Source organism: Sorex araneus, chromosome 3, assembly GCF_027595985.1.
Source record: "Sorex araneus isolate mSorAra2 chromosome 3, mSorAra2.pri, whole genome shotgun sequence".
Lineage (NCBI taxonomy): Eukaryota > Metazoa > Chordata > Mammalia > Eulipotyphla > Soricidae > Sorex > Sorex araneus.
In genome coordinates, this window is record NC_073304.1 from 165,554,307 (window position 1) to 165,574,602 (window position 20,296).

At 43.2% G+C, this 20,296-nt stretch overlaps 2 protein-coding genes across 2 annotated transcripts in view; one reads left to right on the forward strand and one right to left on the reverse strand.

Annotated features, from left to right (window-relative positions):
- Nucleotides 1-6,058, forward strand: part of DLAT (dihydrolipoamide S-acetyltransferase) — a 32,459-nt gene extending 26,401 nt beyond the window's left edge. The window contains exons 13-14 of the mRNA XM_055133817.1: nt 4,064-4,200; nt 4,642-6,058. Coding sequence (XP_054989792.1) covers nt 4,064-4,200; nt 4,642-4,771 — 267 coding nt within the window. The 3' untranslated portion in view covers nt 4,772-6,058. The remainder of the gene's footprint in view (nt 1-4,063; nt 4,201-4,641) is intronic.
- A 1,882-nt stretch (nt 6,059-7,940) lies between these two features.
- PIH1D2 (PIH1 domain containing 2) lies at nt 7,941-20,194 on the reverse strand. The gene is made up of 6 exons (XM_055133818.1): nt 20,067-20,194; nt 18,905-19,106; nt 17,122-17,245; nt 15,331-15,567; nt 13,373-13,638; nt 7,941-9,455 (listed from the first exon to the last, which is right to left on the reverse strand). Exons 2-6 carry the CDS (start codon nt 19,079-19,081, stop codon nt 9,303-9,305), a joined length of 957 nt encoding a protein of 318 aa, XP_054989793.1. The 5' UTR covers nt 19,082-19,106; nt 20,067-20,194; the 3' UTR covers nt 7,941-9,302.
- Between the last annotated feature and the right edge of the window lie 102 nt (nt 20,195-20,296).

Sequence of the window (20,296 nt, forward strand, 5' to 3'; positions counted from 1 at the left end):
CTTATGTTTTGGTTGTGGGTGGAGGCATACATGGGCTACTCCCAGATAGTGTTCAGGGGACCAGGTACCCAGGATCAGACCCAGGACTCCTGTATGCAAAGCATGTGCTCCAGCCTATTGAACCATCTCTCCAGCTTCATAGGGTTGTCAGTTTCTACCATGTAGTCTCGGTCACACAAGTATTGAAAGAAAAAAACGAGCCATTTTTCAAAAGCTGAAAATAATACATCTTCCAACTAGAGTACAAAAGCCACATGCTGACTCTTGATATCGTAATGGTTGTATATTTTCAATAAATCTTATCCAATTTAGGCCTTTCTCTTTTCAGTTTTATTGAAATATAATAGCACATAGGGACTGGTTATATGTAAGCTATATAACTTAATGTTTTGATATATACATATATACATTGTGTGTAAAAACACAAAAAAGAAAAGGAGCGGGCACCACACTGCACCGGGCATAGGGCACAGGGCAGCGGCGCTGTCTCTCCCGCCACCCGCGTTCGGTAGTCTCCAACCGCTTTCCCCACCCCGGGGAGGCTGATGGCAATGATGAGGCAGACGAAGGAAGGAATGGAGGCAAGCTGGTTGGTTTCAATCGCAGTTTATTCCAGTCTCCTCTATACACACCCGTCTCTCTCCCTGCTTCTTCCCTGAACCCCCTCATACAGCCACCTTAAATCCCCCCTCCCCCCCATCAGGCATCAGGGCTTACACATAGGTGTGGTCACAATCAATAGGGCAATAGGGGGTAAAGTTCTATCCCTTAAGGGATGCTCCTTCTAGGACAGATACTCTTTCAGCGGACACCCGCCCAAGAGCGGAATCCCATGGGTGTGTTTCTCCTCTCTGTCCAGCTAACATATAAGTATTCATATTATTAATCATTTTGTATGGACATAGCAAGAGATGCATTAAGCTTATAGAATTGCTGTCCTGGGGTCATCTCGATCTCAGACTACAGTGCTCAGGCCAGATTAGTCTTTCCTATCCCTAGCAGGGTCCTAGTCTCGTCGTTGCTTTTGGATCATGACATGACATGTCCATGACCAATCTCTTAACATATAGTTAAGCATTAGGCGCTATGGCCAGGCCCATCTCGATGCCAGGGTAACACATAACTCACCGCTTTCCCTGGGTCTGTCCCGTCCCTCGTCAGGACCCTGCCTTTGGGGGTGCTAGGAAGTAAGGGCAGCTGAGGCTTAAGTTGAGAAAGCAGATGCCTGGGAGTGAATAATATTTGAAGCCAATTAAATCCCATGTTACCAAAGCATATTAACAATTGTCTTTCTTTGTCCATACAAAAAGGATATTGTTTTGAAGTCAACTATTCAAAAGACATAAGAGAGGACAAAGACAATATTAACTTACAATACAAGTTCACTCTCCTAGCAAGGTCTGACCTTACAGATTAACAGAGTTTGATTAGGGGAAGAGCTGAATGACTAGTTGGGGAAGGGAGCATAGAAGTGATAACAGATAAACAAAGGAATGGGAGTGACTCTGGAGCATCTTGATGGGCGTGACTGATATACCTAAGCTCCTAGTGGCAAGGGGAGCAGGACATACCAATGTAGTCTAGAATTGTTTAGAGATTATTACCAGATAAACCCAAACTCTGTGGCAAGGGAGAAAGGACAAACCAAAGTCAGGCCTAAAATATTTAGAGCTATATTCGAACACATTGGACATTTATCTATACATTGTGAGATGATCACGGTCAAGCTAATTAACATGTAAATCAGCCCATATACTTAAAAACTTTACTTTTCAGGGCTGGAGAGATATTACAGTGGACAGGGCACTTGCCTTGCACTTGGCCAACCCTTATTTGATTTCCAGAACCCCCTAAGGTCCCCTGAGCCCAGCAGGAATGATTCCTGAGCACAGAGCCAGGAGTACCTTGAGTACCCCGTGTGGTCCAAAATTAACAAATAATAAAATTTTTATTTTCTCTTTAATTTATTTTGGACTTTTGTTTGGGGGGTTACACCTGCTGGTCGTCAGGGATAATTCCTGGTTTTTTACTTAGGAATTACTCCTGGTGGGCTCAGGGGACCATTATGGATGCTGGGGATCAAACTTGGGTCAGCCTCCTGCCTTACCCTCTGTGCTAACACTGGCCTCATTTCTATTTTTATTTTGATTATTGGGCTCAGGAAACCATGTACAGTGCTGGGGATTGGACCAGAGTTGTCTGCATGTAAGACTATATTATCTTGCACGTTCCCCATTTTTTTTTTTAATGGTAGTTTCAAAAAATAAATTTAAAAAGGTAGTTTCAGAATTCTCTGTTGGCATTCGGGAACAGGTATGCATGTTTCTGAAAGAATTCAGAGTAGGACTGTGGTGATAGTTCAGTGGGTAGGGCATTTGCCTTGCATGCAGCTGACCTGGGTTTGATCCCCAGGATCACATATGGTTCCCTGAGCACTGTCAAGAGTAATTCCTGAGTGCAGAGCTGGGAGTAACTCCTGAGCATTGTCATATGTGACCCAAAAAAGACCTCCCTCCCCCAAAAAATACAGAGTATTATGGGTATAAAAAGTGAATTTATTAGGGAAATACATGCATGCACAAAGGGGCCAACAGGCCTTTGCTCCAAAGACTGAAAGACCCAACATTGGTCCAGAGACAGAGCTCAAAGGACTAGAGTGACATGTTTTATATGCAGGAGGTCTAGGTTGGTACTGTGACCCTGAACACTGCTGGTTATGCCTAAATAAGCAAGAATATCGAAAATGTTGTCCTTTTGAGGGGTATGGGGGTGGGGAGCATGCACAGCTAATATCCTCAGGGCTTACTCCTGGCTCTGCACTCAGAGATCACTTGGAGGGCTTGGAGGACTACATAAGGAATGCTGGGAATTGAACCTAGGTCATCCATGTGCAAGGCAGGTGCCCTACCCTCTGTACTACTGCTTGCTCTGTACCCAGTTGTCCTTTTAAGGGTTTATATGCCCTCACTTGGATGTCTCACACACATACACACACACCCCTTCCCCCCAGTTGCTCCATCCATGGGAGGCAACTACTTGACTTAATCCTGGGAAAGTAACTCAGTCCTGGAATAGTCTCTTCTTACTGCTCTGATGTTCCCTGCATCCTGCTTATAAGTGTTTTGCTGAGTTGCTGTTGGTTAAGTGTCTGCTCCTGACCGTGAGAACAGAAATATGCTGACATGCTCTGGAGGGCATGTGCAGGGGCTTGTCTCCTATGGTTTCCTGAGGATTGGTGGCTTGCATCTCTTAGTGGGTTTTCTGTTGACTTTCTACACCCTGGTTTGTTCCTGGGAACAAGAAACTTGCTGAATAGTTTTTATTTCTATATTTTTGGTTTTGTTTCTGGGGCTACACTTAACAGTGCTTTGGAGTTGCCTTTGGTTGTGCTAAGGAGACCACCTGGTTCCAGAGATCAAATCTAGATCTCTGACATGCAGAACATCAGCTCAGCCCTTTTAGCTAACCTAGCTTCAGCAATACTACTTTGTAACTATCACTTCAATTTCACTGAAAACTAACGTTCTGTTATTTAGTTCTCACTTAAAAGAATCTAAAAGATTCGGGGAGATGACTCAGAGGACTGGAGTTGCAGGCATTGCATGCGGTACCCAGGGTATGATCCCCAGCACTTGGTGTTCCTTGAGGACTACTGGTGTGTCTTCCCCCCTCAAGAAAAAGTAAAAGATGGTTCTTCTTTTATTGGTTCTTTTTGTTTGTTTTCAGGCCACACCTGGTGGTGCTCAGGGGTTCCACAAGGCAATCGTCTTAGCTGCTGTACTATCTCTCCAGACCCTTTTGCTTTTGTTTGCTTTTGGGCTCTCCACCTGGCACTGCTCAGGGCTGGCTGCTCTTGTTTCTGTGCAGTGCTTGGGAAACCATGTGATGCCAGAAATCAAATCCAGGACTCTTGCAAAGCTTGTGCAGCAGCCCATTGAGCTATCTCTCTGGCCCTCTCTGACCCATCAAAGATTATTTTAAGTTCTCACAAAACATTTCTCTTTCTCACTGACTTTCTTTTATGTTTAATATTGACAATGTGATCTATTTTTCTCCCTTCTAGGGTGGCACTTTCACAATCTCCAACTTAGGGATGTTTGGAATTAAAAATTTCTCAGCTATTATTAACCCACCTCAAGCATGTATTTTGGCAATTGGTGCTTCAGAAGATAGATTGGTTCCTGCAGATAATGAGAAAGGGTAAGTCCCAAAATGGAGGAAAGAATGATAAGTTATTGGCATAACATTGGAGCTTTATAAGCTGTATTCAAATAAGTATAGAATGAAGTTTCTAAAAGCACTCATTCTTATTTCATTAAGTATAGTTTTGAGATGAGAAATCTTATTTGCTCTTGTGTTAGAGGTCAATATTCTTTCTGGGTTATTTGGTCTTCTTATCCCAATATGGATAAGGCAGGCACAAGCAGTATATAAGTGAGTTCTAGTAAACCTGTTTGGCAGCCTGTGAGCTGTAGATGACTGGGTCTATTTTCAGGCTTTTAAACTGAGCTAGAGTGTATAGACATGAAGAGTAGGTGGAAAATACGTTACTGCTTGGGAGTGTGAGACGGGAATTGACATATGACGTATAATCCAGTTACTGCTTTCAAAATACCTAATAATGATTTCATCTTTCTCTAGGTTTGACGTGGCTAGCATGATGTCTGTTACACTCAGTTGTGACCATCGGGTTGTGGATGGAGCAGTTGGAGCACAATGGCTTGCTGAGTTTAGAAAGTACCTTGAAAAACCTATCACCATGGTGTTATAATTAACCCAAGGATTTCTAGACACTCCCAAGTCACATTGTTTCATTCATCAAGATATTTATGTCATAAAACAGATTTTTTTCTTTTTTTAAAAAGTTAACCAGTTATTTTTTAGCCTGTCCAGATAAGTTATTTGTAATGGGCATTACTGAATTTTTTTAAATGCCAATTACACTGAGATATTGTACACATTTGATAAAGACCAGATTTTAAACTGTGTACTCCTAGTAAGGGACCTGTGGCCTCCCCTTTGGTAATAAGTACTTCCATTGGGAAATGTAGAGGTAAGAGTTTAATAGAGGTTCCTTACTGAAATAAGTACATAGAAATAGTTACCTGGATGAAAACTTGAGGTCTTGACATTTAATTGCTTCAGATGTTTTACTTAGATTTGAGGAAAAGAGAGAAAGGAAAATTAGTTCCCTTGGAGAAAGGATTTGCATTTAAATATGATTTTGGAATTTAGCCATAATTTAAAATTTTGTTATAGAAGTGTGGCTTGCCATAAATTGGATGGGTAGATAACTTAAAGGAAATATGTAAAATTAAGGCAATTTTCTTAGACACCCTTCAACTGTTTATTTTTCTATGAATTCATAAATAGTTGTTTTCACCTCTTGAGATGAAGCTATAAATATAAACTGGCTGCTAGTATGAGAATTTGTGTGGGTATTTATTTAAACAACTTAAATGTGTAACTCTGAGAGCAGATTTCTAGTTATTTCCAAATAAAAAAATATGCTTATATAGAATTTAACAGAAGTTATGAAAGTAGAATTTTTTCCTGCAGGAATAACTGGTGGTTATTTGCAAATGAATTTGTCAGAATTTATTACCGAGATAACTTTGGTAAGCTCTATCAATTCTCTGTGGAATAGGTACTTATGTAAATATTGTTGGATATGTGCCAATGATAATTTATCACCAAGAACTATCAGAAAAGGAGAGACAGACATTGATAAAGTGTGGAACGCTAAAAGATTATGACCAAAACAAAATGGTCCTCTAAAATTCTGCTTAGAGGGAGTAAAAATTACATAATGCGTCTGTGTGTTTCCACCCAGCATTGAGTCTTGTGAAATAAGAAAGCTCTCAAATTTAGTGAAAAGGAAAAACAATCAGGTTCTCACCTTAGCCTAAATATTTTTTTTTTCTATTTTGTTATAATTTGCCTTTCTTCTACTGGGTAATTATAGAGAAAATGATACTCAAGATAATAATGAATTGGGAATGTTACCACAATTCCATACTTTGTGCTGAATTGATTTTTTAATAAATATTTGGAATTATTTATGACTACTTAATAAATCTGACAAGGACCCTCTTGTATATAGATGAGTGGAGCTATCCCCAGAAATTTAGGTCTCTATTTCTAAATGTTCATTATTACATTGTGCTTATGTGACACTCCCAATATTCCATAAATATTCCCTTTACTGTATCATTACAAAAACAATATGTTAATCCAGGTTTTTCAGTTACTGGTCATTTTAGCTTGAACTGAAGATTATGCAGAAGGAACAAATAAGCTTGTCACAAGGGACCATTTATCAGTATGAGCCACATTTGGTTCAAACGTATGAAACTTAAGATCATTCTTTGCTAATGCTTATGGCTCTATTGTTCCCTTGAGAGAAAAATAAACAGTTGCCTTCTAATAAAAATTGTTCTGACTTGAAAGTTAATTTGAGCTATAATCTAAATCTGTATTCAGTCTATTTTTCTTATTAAATGGGTAGAATGTTAGAAATGGTGTTCTGGTCGGGAGATGGCTTAAAGGATTGGAGCAGGTGCTTTGTATGTAGGAGCCCCAGGTTCCATTCCTAATACTGCAATTTCCCCTGAGCAGCGCCAGATGTGGTCCCAAACTAAAGAAGTGTGATCTTGGTTCAATTTAAACTTTTCAATGTGTGTGTTCTAATTTTTGATGTATTGATAATTATTTTTCATAAATACTTAAGGCCCAAGGACTGTTTAGGATATTATTTTAACTTTCATAATCTTAAGTAGGGGCTAGAGAGCTTGTACAAGTGGGAGAGCACTTTCCTTATATACAGCCATCCCTGGGTCCATCCCTGGCACTGCATATAAGGTCCTCTGAGCACTGCCAAGGATCACTCCTAAGCACAGAGCCAGAAATAGCTGCTGAGGATTAACACCCTCTTCTGTCCACAAATAAGCCTAAAGGGTTATAGAAACATCTTGTATTGTGGTGTCACATACTAGCTGAAAGATGACACTGTATTAGCTGTTACATACTATGTTATGAGATTTGTAAGTAAAGTTAGGATATCTCAAGATGTGATCTTTAAGAGAATGACCCAATTGCAAGGAAAGTATCATGTAGTAATGCACAAACCCTAGAGTTTGTGGAAAAGTAATCAGTATTGATAATGATCTAAAATCAAATTTGTAGAATAATCTATATCTGAATCTAAACAATGTCCATCTCAAATATATTTATTTCCAGCTTTGAAGAAAAAGATGTTGATAACAGTCTAATTTACTGTACAGTTCATTATATTTTCTTGCAGTTTTGCTGTAGGAATGAAAAGATGGAGATGTTCTTTTGCTTTGTTTTGGGGTGGGGTGGAGGTTTGGACTTATTCCTGGTTCTCTGCTCAGGGATCACTCCTGGTGATGCTTGGGGGACCGTTTGCAGTACTGGGAATTGACCCCCGGATGGCTGTCTGAAAGGTGGGTGCCTTACCCATTGCACTATCTCTCTTGCCCAAGGTGGAGATATTTTTATGATTATGAAATACGGAGCCAGGGATGTAGCTAAGCAGTAGATCACTTACCTTCAATGTATGTGGTCCTAGGTCCTGAAATAATGCAAATGAGGGCATTTTGGTGGGACTCAAGAAAAGTGGTGGCAAAGTCTATTTTAAAAGTGCAAGACTGCAAGTTTCATCCCTATGCCACCACACATGTACCAAGTATGATACTGGAGGCATTACTCTTTGGCATCTTCTGGTGCTAAAACTGTCACTGTCATCCCGTTGTTTATCGATTTGTTCGAGCGGGCACCAGTAACGTCTCTCATTGAGAGACTTATTGTTTTTGGCATATCCAGTATGCACGGGTAGCTTGCCAGGCTCTGCCGCACAGGCTCGATACTCTCGGTAGTTTGCCGGGCTCTCCTAGAGGGGCGGAGGAATCGAACTCGGGTTGGCCTCGTGAAAGGTGAACGCCCAACCGCTGTGCTATCGCTCCAGCTGGGGTGCTAAAACAAAGCATGTAAACCTCTGGTGGACCACAACTGAAAATAATGTGATCCCAGTAAGGACTGCAACCAAGCATATGCAAAAGCATTTTGGGAATAGGATATAAATTTAATATTAAGCATATTCATCATGACTAGCATTTATTAACTAGTATACAAAGTTTAGCTGCTGACCTTAAGAGACGTGTAACTGCTGAAAGAGCACGAGTTGAGATTGAGCCAGCTCTGTATAGTTAGGTGTGGGAGCTTTTTGTTTTGTTTCTATTGGGCCAAATCCACCGTGCTTGGGGCACTACTTCCAGGGGTGCAGGAGACTGTAAAGTCCTAGGTTGGAACCCAGGGCTCCTACACACTGTACCAGTCCTTTGAGCCATCCTGTAGCCCCCTAGGTATGCATATTTTGAGGAAATAACATTTGATAGTAATTTTGTAGAAAAAGGAGAAAGCATTATAAGATTTTTGAGGGTTAAGGAGTGCTTCGAGGCTTCTGGCTCTATGATTTGGGGTTAATGCTGGCACTGTTTTAGAGACCATGTGGTGCTCAATCCCTGGGTTCCTGGATGCAATCATGCTTTCAGCCTGTTAAGATATCTTTCAAGCCTTGATTAAAAAATTTAATAGGTTTTTCTTCAAACAGTAAAACAAGAGTTATCACATGTTAGAAACAGAATTTTCCAAAATGATGTTGAAGTTACTTTAGACCAATATATTTTTATTTTCTAGGGCTGGAACAATAGCACAGCGGTTGGGCTTTCGCCTTTCATGCGGCCGACCCGAGTTCGATTCCTCCACCCCTCTCGGAGAGCCTGGCAAGCTACCGAGAGTATCGAGCTTGAGCGGCAGAGCCTGGCAAGCTTCCTGTGTGTATTGGATATGCCAAAAACAGTAACAATAAGTCTTTCAATGAGACGTTACGGGTGCCCGCTTGAACAAATTGATGAGCAATGGGATGATAACAGTGACAGGGCTAGAATGGTAGTGCAGTGGGTAGGGTGTTTGCCTTGCACACAGGACCACATATAGTTTCCCGAGCCCCACCAAAAGTGATCCCTGAGCACTGTTGGGTGTGCCCTCCCAATCAACAAAAGGACCAATATATCAAAGCAATGCCATTTTTTACTAGTTTCTACTTGCTACCAAACTTAGAAGCAAGGATAAGTTTTTAAGGAAAGCAAATAGTTGTTGAGAAAATCTCGTTCTATCAAAAGGATTCTAGAAAATAGGAAACTATTAAGATAAACCACTACCTCCTCTTCAGTCACAATGAAGATTCTAGATTCACATCACTTCAGCACTGAACTTTTGAATCACATGCTGCTCCTCTCTTGTGCCAATGGCATTGTCACAATTAGTGTTGCTTTGTCTTTGATAAATTTTGCTGTAGTCATTTCAACATCCACAGGTTCTGGGAGATTCAGATGCAGTCTGTACTTCTCAGAGACCTCCATCAATAAATCATCCTAAATAATAACATGAGTTTTATTTAATGTTACATAGTTTAAGGAAAAAAGAAGGCAGCAGAGATATTCCTACAAGTATGGGTAATGGGGGGGCTAAAAAAGTTTTTGTTTTGTTTTTTCCACACCCAATGGTGCTCAGGGCTTACTCTGAGATCTGCACAGGGATCAGCTCCTGGTGGAGCTCAGGGGACCATAGAGGGTGCTGGAGATTGAACTATGGTTAACCATATGCAAGGCAGGTGCCCTACTTACTGTACTATCTGTGCAGCTCCACAAGATTAGAGGGTTTTTGTTTTGTTTTTTTGCTTTTTGGGTTACACCTGGCAATGCACAGTGGTTACTCCTGGCTTTGCACTCAGGAATTACTCCTGGTGGTACTTAGGGGACTATATGGGATGCTGGGAATCGAACCTGGGTCGGCTGCGTGCAAGGCAAACGCCCTACCCTCTGTGCTTTCACTCCAGCCCCAAGATTAGAGTCTTTTTTTTTAAGTACGAAACTGGAAAAGTATCTCTGGTTAATTTTTTTTTTTTAATTGAATCACCATGTGGAAAGTTACAAAGTTCTCAGGCTTATGTCTCAGTTATACAATACTCAAACACCCATTCCTTCACCAGTGCCCATATTTCACCACTAAAAACCCCAGTATACCTCCCACCCCCGCCTGCATAACTGATAAATTTCACTTCATTTTCTCTTTACCTTGATTACATTCCATATTTCAACACAAAACTCACTATTGTTGGAGTTTCCCCCCAAAAAAGACAGCCTTACTGCCAAGTAAGCATTTGATAATTAGTTTTCCATTGCTGAGGATGAAGAGTATGGTTAATTTTTTTTTTTTTTTCTTTTTGGGTCACACCCAGCGATGCTCAGGGGTTACTCCTGGCTTTGCACTCAGGAATTACTCCTGGCGGTGCTTGGGGGACCATATGGGATGCCGGGGATCGAACCCGGGTTGGACGCGTGCAAGGCAAACGCCCTACCCGCTGTGCTATCGCTCCGGCACCAAATTTTTAAAAATAGATTCTTGCTCCCAGTTATTCATGCCTTTCCCATATGAAGAGGATTTGCTTATTGCCTAGAGATTTGCAGTGAGACTTGGAACTTAATGCTACTCAAAAGTATTAGCACTATTTCAGGTCAGGTGTTGCAATCCCAAACTGGATGGCATTAAGTTAGAGGCTGAATAGCAGTATATTGAGGAAACCTATGGAGTCTGGAAAGATGATGGTATTGTTTTATAATGATTAAGTCCTTGGCAATACAATCAGCAATATGCCTGATACATGGCTTTAGTGAAGAAGCGGACATGATAGCAGCAAGCAGTGGTCTTATCTGCCACGTTTAACTAGACACTTACACAAAAAGGAGTTTGCAAGTAAAACTGAAAGGGAGGGTCTCGGAGATAGAAGAATGGGCTGAATGCATGCAAGACATCGTGGCACCCTGGCACCACATGGTTTCCAGAGCACTGTCAGCAGCAACCCCAAGCACAGCTGGGAGTAGCCCCTGAGCTGTTCGCCCCCAAATTGAGCTCCGTCCCACCAAGCTAAGAAAACACCAAACCTAACAGGAAATATACAGGGTACAAAAATTCTCTTTAGACTTGAGCACTAAGAAAATGGATCTAATGGTTTCCATCAGTAAAGGATAAAAATTGAGAATTTTTGTTTTTATGTCCACATCTGGAAATGCTCATGGCGGCTGCTAGTGTTATTGAGGGGACCAGCCAGGATCAAACTGGCTCCACTGAAGGTCTGAGCTCTGTCCTTTGAACTATTTCTCTGGCTTCAAACAGAAATTTTGTCAACTGAACATGATTAAGACAGTCTAGAGGTGGGGCTGAGTGATAGTACAGTGGGTATGGCTCTTGTCTTGCATGTGGCTGGTCCAGATTCGATCCCTGGCACCACAGAGTCCCTTGGACACTGCTTGGAGTCATCCCTGAGCCCAACCTTCTTGAATAAAAAAACAAAACAGATCACAAGTCTGTCATACGTTAAGTTTTATTTGTACAAAATGGACATTGGGGGCCAGAGCAATAGTATGATGGGTAGCACACTTGCCTTGCATGTGGCCAACCCAGGTTTAATCCCTAGCATCCCACATGGTCCCCTGAGCCTGCCAGGAGTAACCCCTGAGGATCACTGTGTGAGGCCCAATAACCTACATAAATAAAGTGGACTTCAAAGTGGCCATTGAAAAGTGACTATCTAAGAAAGTGCAATAGGATTGTTAACTGAAATCAAAGGCATAACATGCTACTAGCCTGGGTTAAAAGTAAAGTAAAATGACTGTTGGGCTCAACTATTTTGGCAAAAAACAGGTTAAAAAACCTGTTCAGGGGCTGGAGTGATAGCACAGGGGTAGGGCGTTTGCCTTGCATTAGGCCAACCCGGGCTTGATTCCCAGCATCCCATATGGTCCCCCAGCACCGTCAGGAGTAATTCCTGAATGCAGAGCCAGGAGTAACCCCTGAGCGTTGCTGGGTATGACCCAAAAAGCAAAAAAAAAAAAAAAAGCTGTTCGGGGTGGGAGAGACAATACTGCAGGTAGGGAGCTTGCCTTGCAGTCTGCCAACTAGTGTTCAATCCCCAGCACCCTGATATGGTCACCTGAGCCTTGGGAGTGATTCCCTGAGAGCAGACAGAGGAGTAAACTTTGAGCACAGCCACTAAAAAACAAAAACCAAAAAACACAACAAAAAACTCACCATTCCTTCCCCTCTCCCCCCACTGCAAAAAAAAAAAGCTGGAAAGGTAAGCAACTTCTAAAAAAACAAGAGCTGAAGATATTAGAAAATAAATTTAAACCATAACCTATGCTTAAAAAAAAATGAAGTGAAAGATAATAGAAAACGATTGAATTAGGGGCTAGTTAGCAAGGGACGAATCAAGGGAGCTAAGATTTGTATTCCCAGAAAAGAGACCTTCACAATGTCTGCCTCTCAGAATTTCAGAATTGCTGTGTACCAAAAGCCACTGTGTGCTTCTTGTTTGTTCTAGGGTCACACCCAGCAATGTTTAGGGCTTACTCCTGGCTCTGCACTCAGGAATCACTCCAGGCAGTGTTCGGGGGACTGACAATCATTGGGATTGAACGTGGGTGGGCCACATGCAGAGCATAGTACATACCACTTCAGCCCAGTGCCTCATATTTTTACATTTCTGAATTGAGACAATTATGGCTGTTATTGTCCCCAATTGACATTGTGTGGTGCACTGGGGGAATTATGACAATAAGATCCTGTGCTTTAGAATTTAGTGCTGGGAAGAGAGGTGCCTTCATCTAGAAAAGGGGCAGATTGTTATAGATTGTAGGACTGTTAACAATGATTTGTTTTGCTTCTGTAGGAAGCTACAGGCATGCATCTCTGCTATATTGCTTCCTACGGCTACCTGTAGGAGAATATACTTCCCAGTATATCACTGTTATATTAACTTTGTGACTGACTTTGGTCCGAAGAATTTGGAGTAGAAGTGGTAGACGCCATGTCTGAGAAGTTATCTTAGGGTCAATTGCCTGGCTTAGCTATTTCGTTTCTCTCTTCCAGAGAAATGGCATACCTCAGGTGGTAATTACTTCTTCATTTGTGTCTTAAAATGTATAAAAGTCATGGAATAGTAGATGTATAACTTAAGAAAACTACTGTAAACAACTGATATCGTGGGGTTGGGTAGTACAGCGTAATGGAGTGAATGATGGCTGATAACAATTTACAGTATTAGTGGTTTTCAACCATTTTACTACGTTAATTTGTGGTGGTGCTAGGGATTGAACCCAGGGCCTCAGAGATGTGAACATGCCCTCTGTATCTGAGCTATACCCCAAACCCAGGTTTTAAACTTTCTATACCCGCAGACAAGTACCAGTCCACAGATTGGCACTTGGAACAACTGAGTTATTCACCTTACCTCAGAAACGTGAAGGTCACAGAGAGAGACTGAATTAATACCAGGTAATTCAACCTTTAATTCAATTTTTTGAGGCTTCTTATTCTGTTCTTCAATAATTTTTAGTTCATATACTGGTTCCTTCACCTCCATTTGGATTTCTGTACTGGAAATCTCTTCTATCAAATACTTTGCTTTGTTGGAATTTTGCTCTTTTGTCAGTAAAAGTTGAGGTAAGTAATCTGAACTGCTTATAGTATTGCTGCTTATCTGTTCCAGTGTTAGTTCTTTGCGAGAAAAAAGAGGGATGATAAAATTACAAAATCAGTAATATAGAATACAACCTAGTTATGAAATATAGTATTTAAATATTAATAAAAATGGCAGATAAAGTTCCAGCTAAATTAGTTGAGAAATTTAAAATCAAAAGGTTCTTTTTTGTTTTTTGTTTGGGGGCCACAACTGGTGGTGCTCAGGGTTTACTCCTGGCTCTGCACTCAAGGGTCACTCCTGGGGGGCTGGAGTGATAGCACAGCGGGTAGGGCGTTTGCCTTGCACGCGGCCGACCCGGGTTCAAATCCCAGCATCCCATATGGTCCCCTGAGCACCGCCAGGAGTAATTCCTGAGTGCAGAGCCAGGAGTAGCCCCTGAGCATCGCCAGGTGTGACCCAAAAAAACCAAAAAAAAAAAAAAAAAAAAAGGGTCACTCCTGGTGGTGACAGGGGACCATATGGGATATGGGGGTAGAAGCTGGATTGGCCATACACAAGGCAAACACCCTTCCCCGTGTACTGTTGCTGGCCCCCAACTTTTGTTTGAGCCATACCCAATGGTGCTCAGGCCTTACTCCTGGCTGTGTGCTCAGGGGACACTCCTGGTAGTACTTGAGGACTATATTTGGTGCTGGGGATTGAACTGGGGTCAGCTGCTTGCAAACTAAGCACCATACTTCCTTCACTATCTCTCTGCCCCTCAGAAGACGCCTTTTTGTTTTCTTCCTTTTTTGGGGGGAAGGGCGGGGGGGTCCACATCCAATAATGCTTAGGGCTTACTCCTGGCTCTGTGCACAGTGTTCACTTCTGACAGGGTTTACAGGACCATATACAATGGCTGGGGATAGAATCCAGGTCAACTGATGTAAGGCCGGCACCTTACCACTCTACTCTCCGGCCCTCGCCCCCACCTTGAAAACCTTTATTTTTTTATTTTTATTTTTTCCACACCTGGCTCAGGGGACTATATGAGATGCTGGGGTTCAAACCCGCATTGGTTGCATGCAACTGCCCTACCCACTCTACTATTGCTCCAGCTCCTCAAAAAACTCTTAAGCCAAAGGACTTGTTTTCAAAATGCAGAATTTATCAGGGAGCTAGTTCAAAGGGCTAGATGCAGGATCCCTGATTTATACCTAGAGCTGCATGGTCCCCCCCATACCTTCCAGCACACTAGGGTGTTACCCAAACTAAGTTTTCAGCACACCAGGGAGATGGCAGTAAGGATGGGAGCACATGGTTTTCACGTGGGAGCTTTGGGTTTGATTCCTGGCACCACATGGCTCCCCCCCAACCCTAAGCACTGCCTGATGTGCCCCTAAAATAAGACAAAACAACAAATTTAAACTTTTAAAATTGTGGGCTGGGGGCTAGCTAAAAGTGCTTGAATACCTGCTTAACGTACTGGAGTCCTGGGTCAATCTCTGGTAGCATATAGTCCCCATAGTGCCACCAGAATGGCCCACAAATGAGCCAGGAGTAGCCCCAAGCACTGTTGTGTGACTCAAAAACAGAACAACAGGCTGAACAGATAGTACAGTGGTGCAGCTAAACTGCATTCTAACCCTCGCCCTCCATATGATCCCCCAGCCCTGTCAGGAATGGTCCTTAGCAGAAAACTGGAAGTGAGCCCTGAGCACTGCTGGGTGTGGCACCAAAAGCAAACCAGAAACTAAATTAGATTCCATTTACATTCATTAACTTACCTTTTCTTGTTTTCTCTCGTAAATCTGTTTGGATTCCCATCAGATTTTGTTTTGTCCTTTGGATATTCCCTTTTATTCTAAAATTGGTAATATGGTAAGACTGAGAGAGGGTGAAGTGCAGTTTTTCTTCGATGCATTTGATGACCATTTGTATTAATTCCTTTTTTCTAACTTGGTTATTTTCTGCTGCCTCAAGGACCTCAGGATTGAAGGCAACATCGATGACCGTGTAAATATCTGTGTGTAGTTAAAAGGGTTTGATATTAATACAATCTCTTTCACCAATGCTACTGTCAGATAGAGTAAGCCATAATTTCAGTAAAACTAGACAATATAAATAGCTCTGTCTGTAGCACTGTCGTCCCGTTCATTGATTTGCTTAAGCGGGCACCAGTAATGTCTCCATTGTGAGACTTGTTACTGTTTTTAGTATATTGAATATGCCGCAAGTAGCTTGCCAGGCTCTTCCATGTGGGCAGGATACTCTCGGTAGCTTGCGGGGCTCCTCCGAGAGGGACGAAGGAAGAACCCCGGTTGGCCGCATGCAAGGCAAACGCCCTACCAGTTGTGCTATCACTCCAGTCCAGAGAATATAAATAATAATCACTATATCACTGTCATCCCGTTGTTCATTGATTTGCTCGTGCGGGCGCCAGTAACATCTCCATTCGTCCCTGTCATGTGGTAGTATAGCCTGATGGCATATTGGGGGCTCTTTCAGGGGAATGAGGACCATTGTTGTTACTGTTTTTGGCATATCAAGTACGCCACTGGTAACTTGCCAGGCTCTGCTGTGATAAATAATAATGATAATGATAATAATAATAATAGTACAGTGGGTAGGGCATTTGCCTTGCACGCAACTGACCCAGGCTCAATTCCTCTGTCCCTCTTGGAGAGCCCGGCAAGCTACCAAGAATATCCTGCCCACACGGCAGAACCTGGCAAGCTACCCATGGCATATTCGATATGCCAAAAACAATAACAACAAGTCTCACAATGGAGACGTTACTGGTGCCCTCTCAAGCAAAATTGATGAACAACGGGATGACAGTGCTACAGACAGTGCTACATTATTATTTGGGGGCCACACTTGGCGATGCTCAGAGGTTACTCCGGACTCTGCATTCAGGAGTCATTCTTGGTGGTGCTCAGGGGACCATATGGGATGCCAGGGATCAAATTTGGGTCTGCTGCATGCAAGGCAGACACCTTGCCCACTGTACTATTGCTCCAACCCTAGAAAATATAAATTTTATTCCTGTATTTTTCAGAGACACGAATAATGGTGCCATATATTAGAAGTTCCAATTAGGGAATTTCTTGGCATTTTATTTTTTCCCACTTTACACCATTTCTTGGCAGTTTAGATGGCTTAAAAACAGCTCATATGTTATAAAAATTAAACATTTCAATTTATATAAGGGAACACATTTCATTAATTACTTATAACTCAACACTGCAATGCTTTTCTATTAAATAAAACCTGGTTTGTACTTCTCATTTTTTTGTTCATTTTTGGGTGACCCTCAGCTGTGCTCCTAGGGCCTGTGGAGATAGTACAGTGGGTAAGGCCATTGTCTTGCAGATGAATGACCCCAGTTCAGTCATTGGTATCCCATTATGGTCCCCTGAACCCACCAGGTGTAATTCCTGAGCACAGAACCAGAAGTAATCCCTAAGCACCACTGGGTATGGCCCAAAATAAAACAAGTTTTACTCGATGCACCATGACTTATAGTACTGTTAATAAAATTGTAAATATGCTTTCTCTTTCATAATTCTGTGTACCTGATGTTTCAGACATATCTTCTGGTCGGCCAACACTTATAGGTACTGGATGAGTGGCTGACTCGGGAGATGGGATCCTTTTCCACTGACAGAGATTGATAAAAAGCTTTTTCTCCTTTGGTTTCTAGAAAGAAGATAATTTTAGATACAGGGAGTTTTCCCCCTTTTTTTGTGGGGGGTCCACATCTGGCATTATTCAGGGGTTATTCTTGGCTCTATGCTAAGTAAGTAATCATTCTGGTGGTGTTTGGGGGACTATATGCAGTGCCAGGGATCAAACTGAGGTTGGCTGTATGCAAGGCAAACATCTTGGTATCCACTTCCCCCATACTATCTAGCCCCAAATCCTTGTTTTAAAAAATACTATTTTCAATCATACCTGCCAGTACTCGGTGCCATCAGTAAACCACCTGGCAATGCCGATGAGGGAAATATGTATGTGGTTGCAGGATCAACTCAGGGCCTTGCACATGGTAGGCATGTATAGTTATTATCTGGGCAGTGCTCAGGGCCTACTCTTGGGTGCCTGGTAGTTCTCAGAGGACCATGAGGTGACAGGGATCAAACTGGAACCATGCACTGCAGCCCTTTGAGTTATCTTCCTAGCCCCACTGAAACTGTTTCTGAGGGAGCCAGAGTGATTGTACAGCAGGTAGGGCACCAGCCTTGCATGCCACCAACCTGAATTTGCTCCCCCACACCCCAGCATCCCATATGGTCCCCTATACCCTGACAGATATGATGTCTGAGTGCAGAGCCAGAGGTAAGCCCTGAGAACCACAAGGTATGTCCCCAAACAACCACAAAAGACACCCCCCTTCTCATTTCCCCAAAGCTCTGGCTTTTCCTCAAGTATCCAGTTGCTATTCCCAGAAAAGGGATGGAGAGAGATTGATCTACAGTTATTTCAGGAGAATTTGTTCAGTGCTTCCTTACCTCCCAACCAAATAAATATTTTCTTTTGTTCTTTTCTGTTCCCTTTTCCTTTTCTGTCCTTCCCTTCTTCCCTCCTTTCCTCCTGGGGTTGTACCCAAGGCCTCGTACATGCAAGATGGGTACTTTACCACTCAGCCACATCTCTGATCCTTAAGTTCTTTTATTTGAAAAAAGCTATGCCATGATTATCAAGTAATTATATTATTAAAACATTTTTTGTTTCAATGGTGGGGGTCACACCCTGAGGTCCAGGGTTACCCCTATGGTTCTGGGGGCACTGTGATGTTGGGATCAGACTCAAGCCAGACCTCATACATATAAGGCCTTTTCTCTACCACCAAGTCACATCCTTAGCTCACTTTTACTTTTCATCCTAGTCCCCCAAATAACTGACTTTGAGAGCTTCAAAATATACCAGGTAGTAAGATTCAAGTTTTTCCATTGTTATTCCAACACAAATCTTCCACAATGTTTCCTTCTCCATTAAGAATGGCAGTTTTGAAGTAGGGAGAAAGCTCAAGTGGTAGAGCGTAAGCCCAGCATATATTTTTTTCTTTTTGGGTCACATCTGGTGATCCTTAGGGGTTATTTCTGGGTCTGTACTCAGAAACTGCTCCAGTGGTGCTCAGGGGGACCAAATGGAATGCTGAGGATTGAACCCAGGTTGGCTGCATGCAAGGCAAATGCCCTACACGCTATCGCTCTGGCCCCAAGCCCGGCATGTTTAAGATGCACAGTGCCCCTCAAATTGTCTTGTGCCCAAGTAGTGTAGAGTAAGTTCTTATCTGGTTCCTGTCAGATCATTTCATTTAGCACCTCCCCATCCCTGAACCCCATATGGACATACCAAGATCCTGGTCTCAAGGCAGAACTGTGGTTCTGGGGCAGCCCAGAGCTCTTTGCCTTCTTTCAGCTGCTGGTTAATGAATTTCTTATAGCTCTCAGGGTTACTTTCAGCAAGATCATCTAGGAGGTTCCATAACTGATTAGCTTGTGTAAACAGACCCTTCGAAGATGTCTCCATGATTGAGTTAAATAGGCTCTTGGGTCTGTGGAAAAACATAAGGGGTGCAGCAATCTATTGATTCCTTTCTTTAGGGAGAGGGGAGATAGGTCAGGAATTGTCTGGTGATGAGCAGCACTATATTGGTAACACATGAATCTAAGAAGATTTCATCACCATGTGTCCTCTCCTTATTCTCAAATTATCTGATACTTAACTGTCAAGTTGCCCCCTAGGCTAAGTCCTTACCGCTGCGAGAGGGTCCAGTTCAAGTCCGGATTTCATGGAAAGCTAATTCCAACTCTGGGTATTGGTTCCCTGGCGGGTGAAAGAAAGCATGCCCGCTGGAGACACAATGCCGAGACCCCAATCTTCACGCCATCAGTAGCTGTGTGATCCTTACATGCTTTCCCCCCCCCCCCCCTGCTTTTTGGGTCACACCCAGTGATGCACTGGGGTTACTCCTGGCTCTGCACCCAGGAATTATTCTTAGCGGTGTTCGGGGGACCATATGGGATGCTTGGGATCGAAACCAAGTTGGCCGCATGCAAGGCAAACGCCTTACCGCAGTGCTATCCCTCCAGCCCCCACACGCTTTGCTTTTTGCAGGGCGGTTGGGTCACAGCCTGTGGGGCTTTGGGGTCGGTGCCCAGACGAACAGAGGGTGCTAAGGGACTTAAACGGTTGGGCTCTGTACCAGGCAAGGCCCATAACCCCTGGACTATCTGGCCCGGCCCTCGATTGTGGCTCAGTTTATTCGACAATGCCCAGCTCCAGGATGTTTGTGCGCGTTCAGCAGGCCAGAGTGGTTGCAGCGACAGGTGAGCATTCGCACGAGTTCTGTCTGATATCCTTCCTACGCCTCCCTTCTCTCCTCCCACTGGGACACGTCCCGACTCATCCTTAGAACGAGGAAAAGGTGGGGGGAGGTGGGTTCTTCGAATCCTAAATCAGGGCGAGGCTAACTACGGAAGCTAAGGGTTATTCTCCAGGTCGGGAGACCCACCTCAGCAGCAGCTTCCAGACCGACCGCGACGCTGGTTACCAAGGTAACCAGGATGAGTCCCGCAGCTAATCGGGTCCGGGCGCTCCCGGCCCGAAATGCCTCCCTGACATCCCGTTCCGGAATCTGCCCTTTCCGACGCCGAACTGATTTTTTCCCCCGGGAGCCCGCCCCGGGCCTGGGGCCCGTCCGCGACACCCCCCGCCTTCGCGCGCCGCCCGAGCCTGCGGGGA

What these genes read in the sequence shown, in the direction of transcription:
- PIH1D2 (XM_055133818.1), bottom strand. Translation starts at nt 19,081, where the DNA reads ATGGAGACATCTTCGAAGGGTCTGTTTACACAAGCTAATCAGTTATGG. An exon ending in GCCTTGAGACCAGGATCTTG is followed by an intron (nt 17,246 to 18,904) that starts GTATGTCCATAT and finishes TCTTCTTTCTAG; the next exon opens with AAACCAAAGGAGAAAAAGCT. An exon ending in AGATATGTCTGAAACATCAG is followed by an intron (nt 15,568 to 17,121) that starts GTACACAGAATT and finishes AACTACACACAG; the next exon opens with ATATTTACACGGTCATCGAT.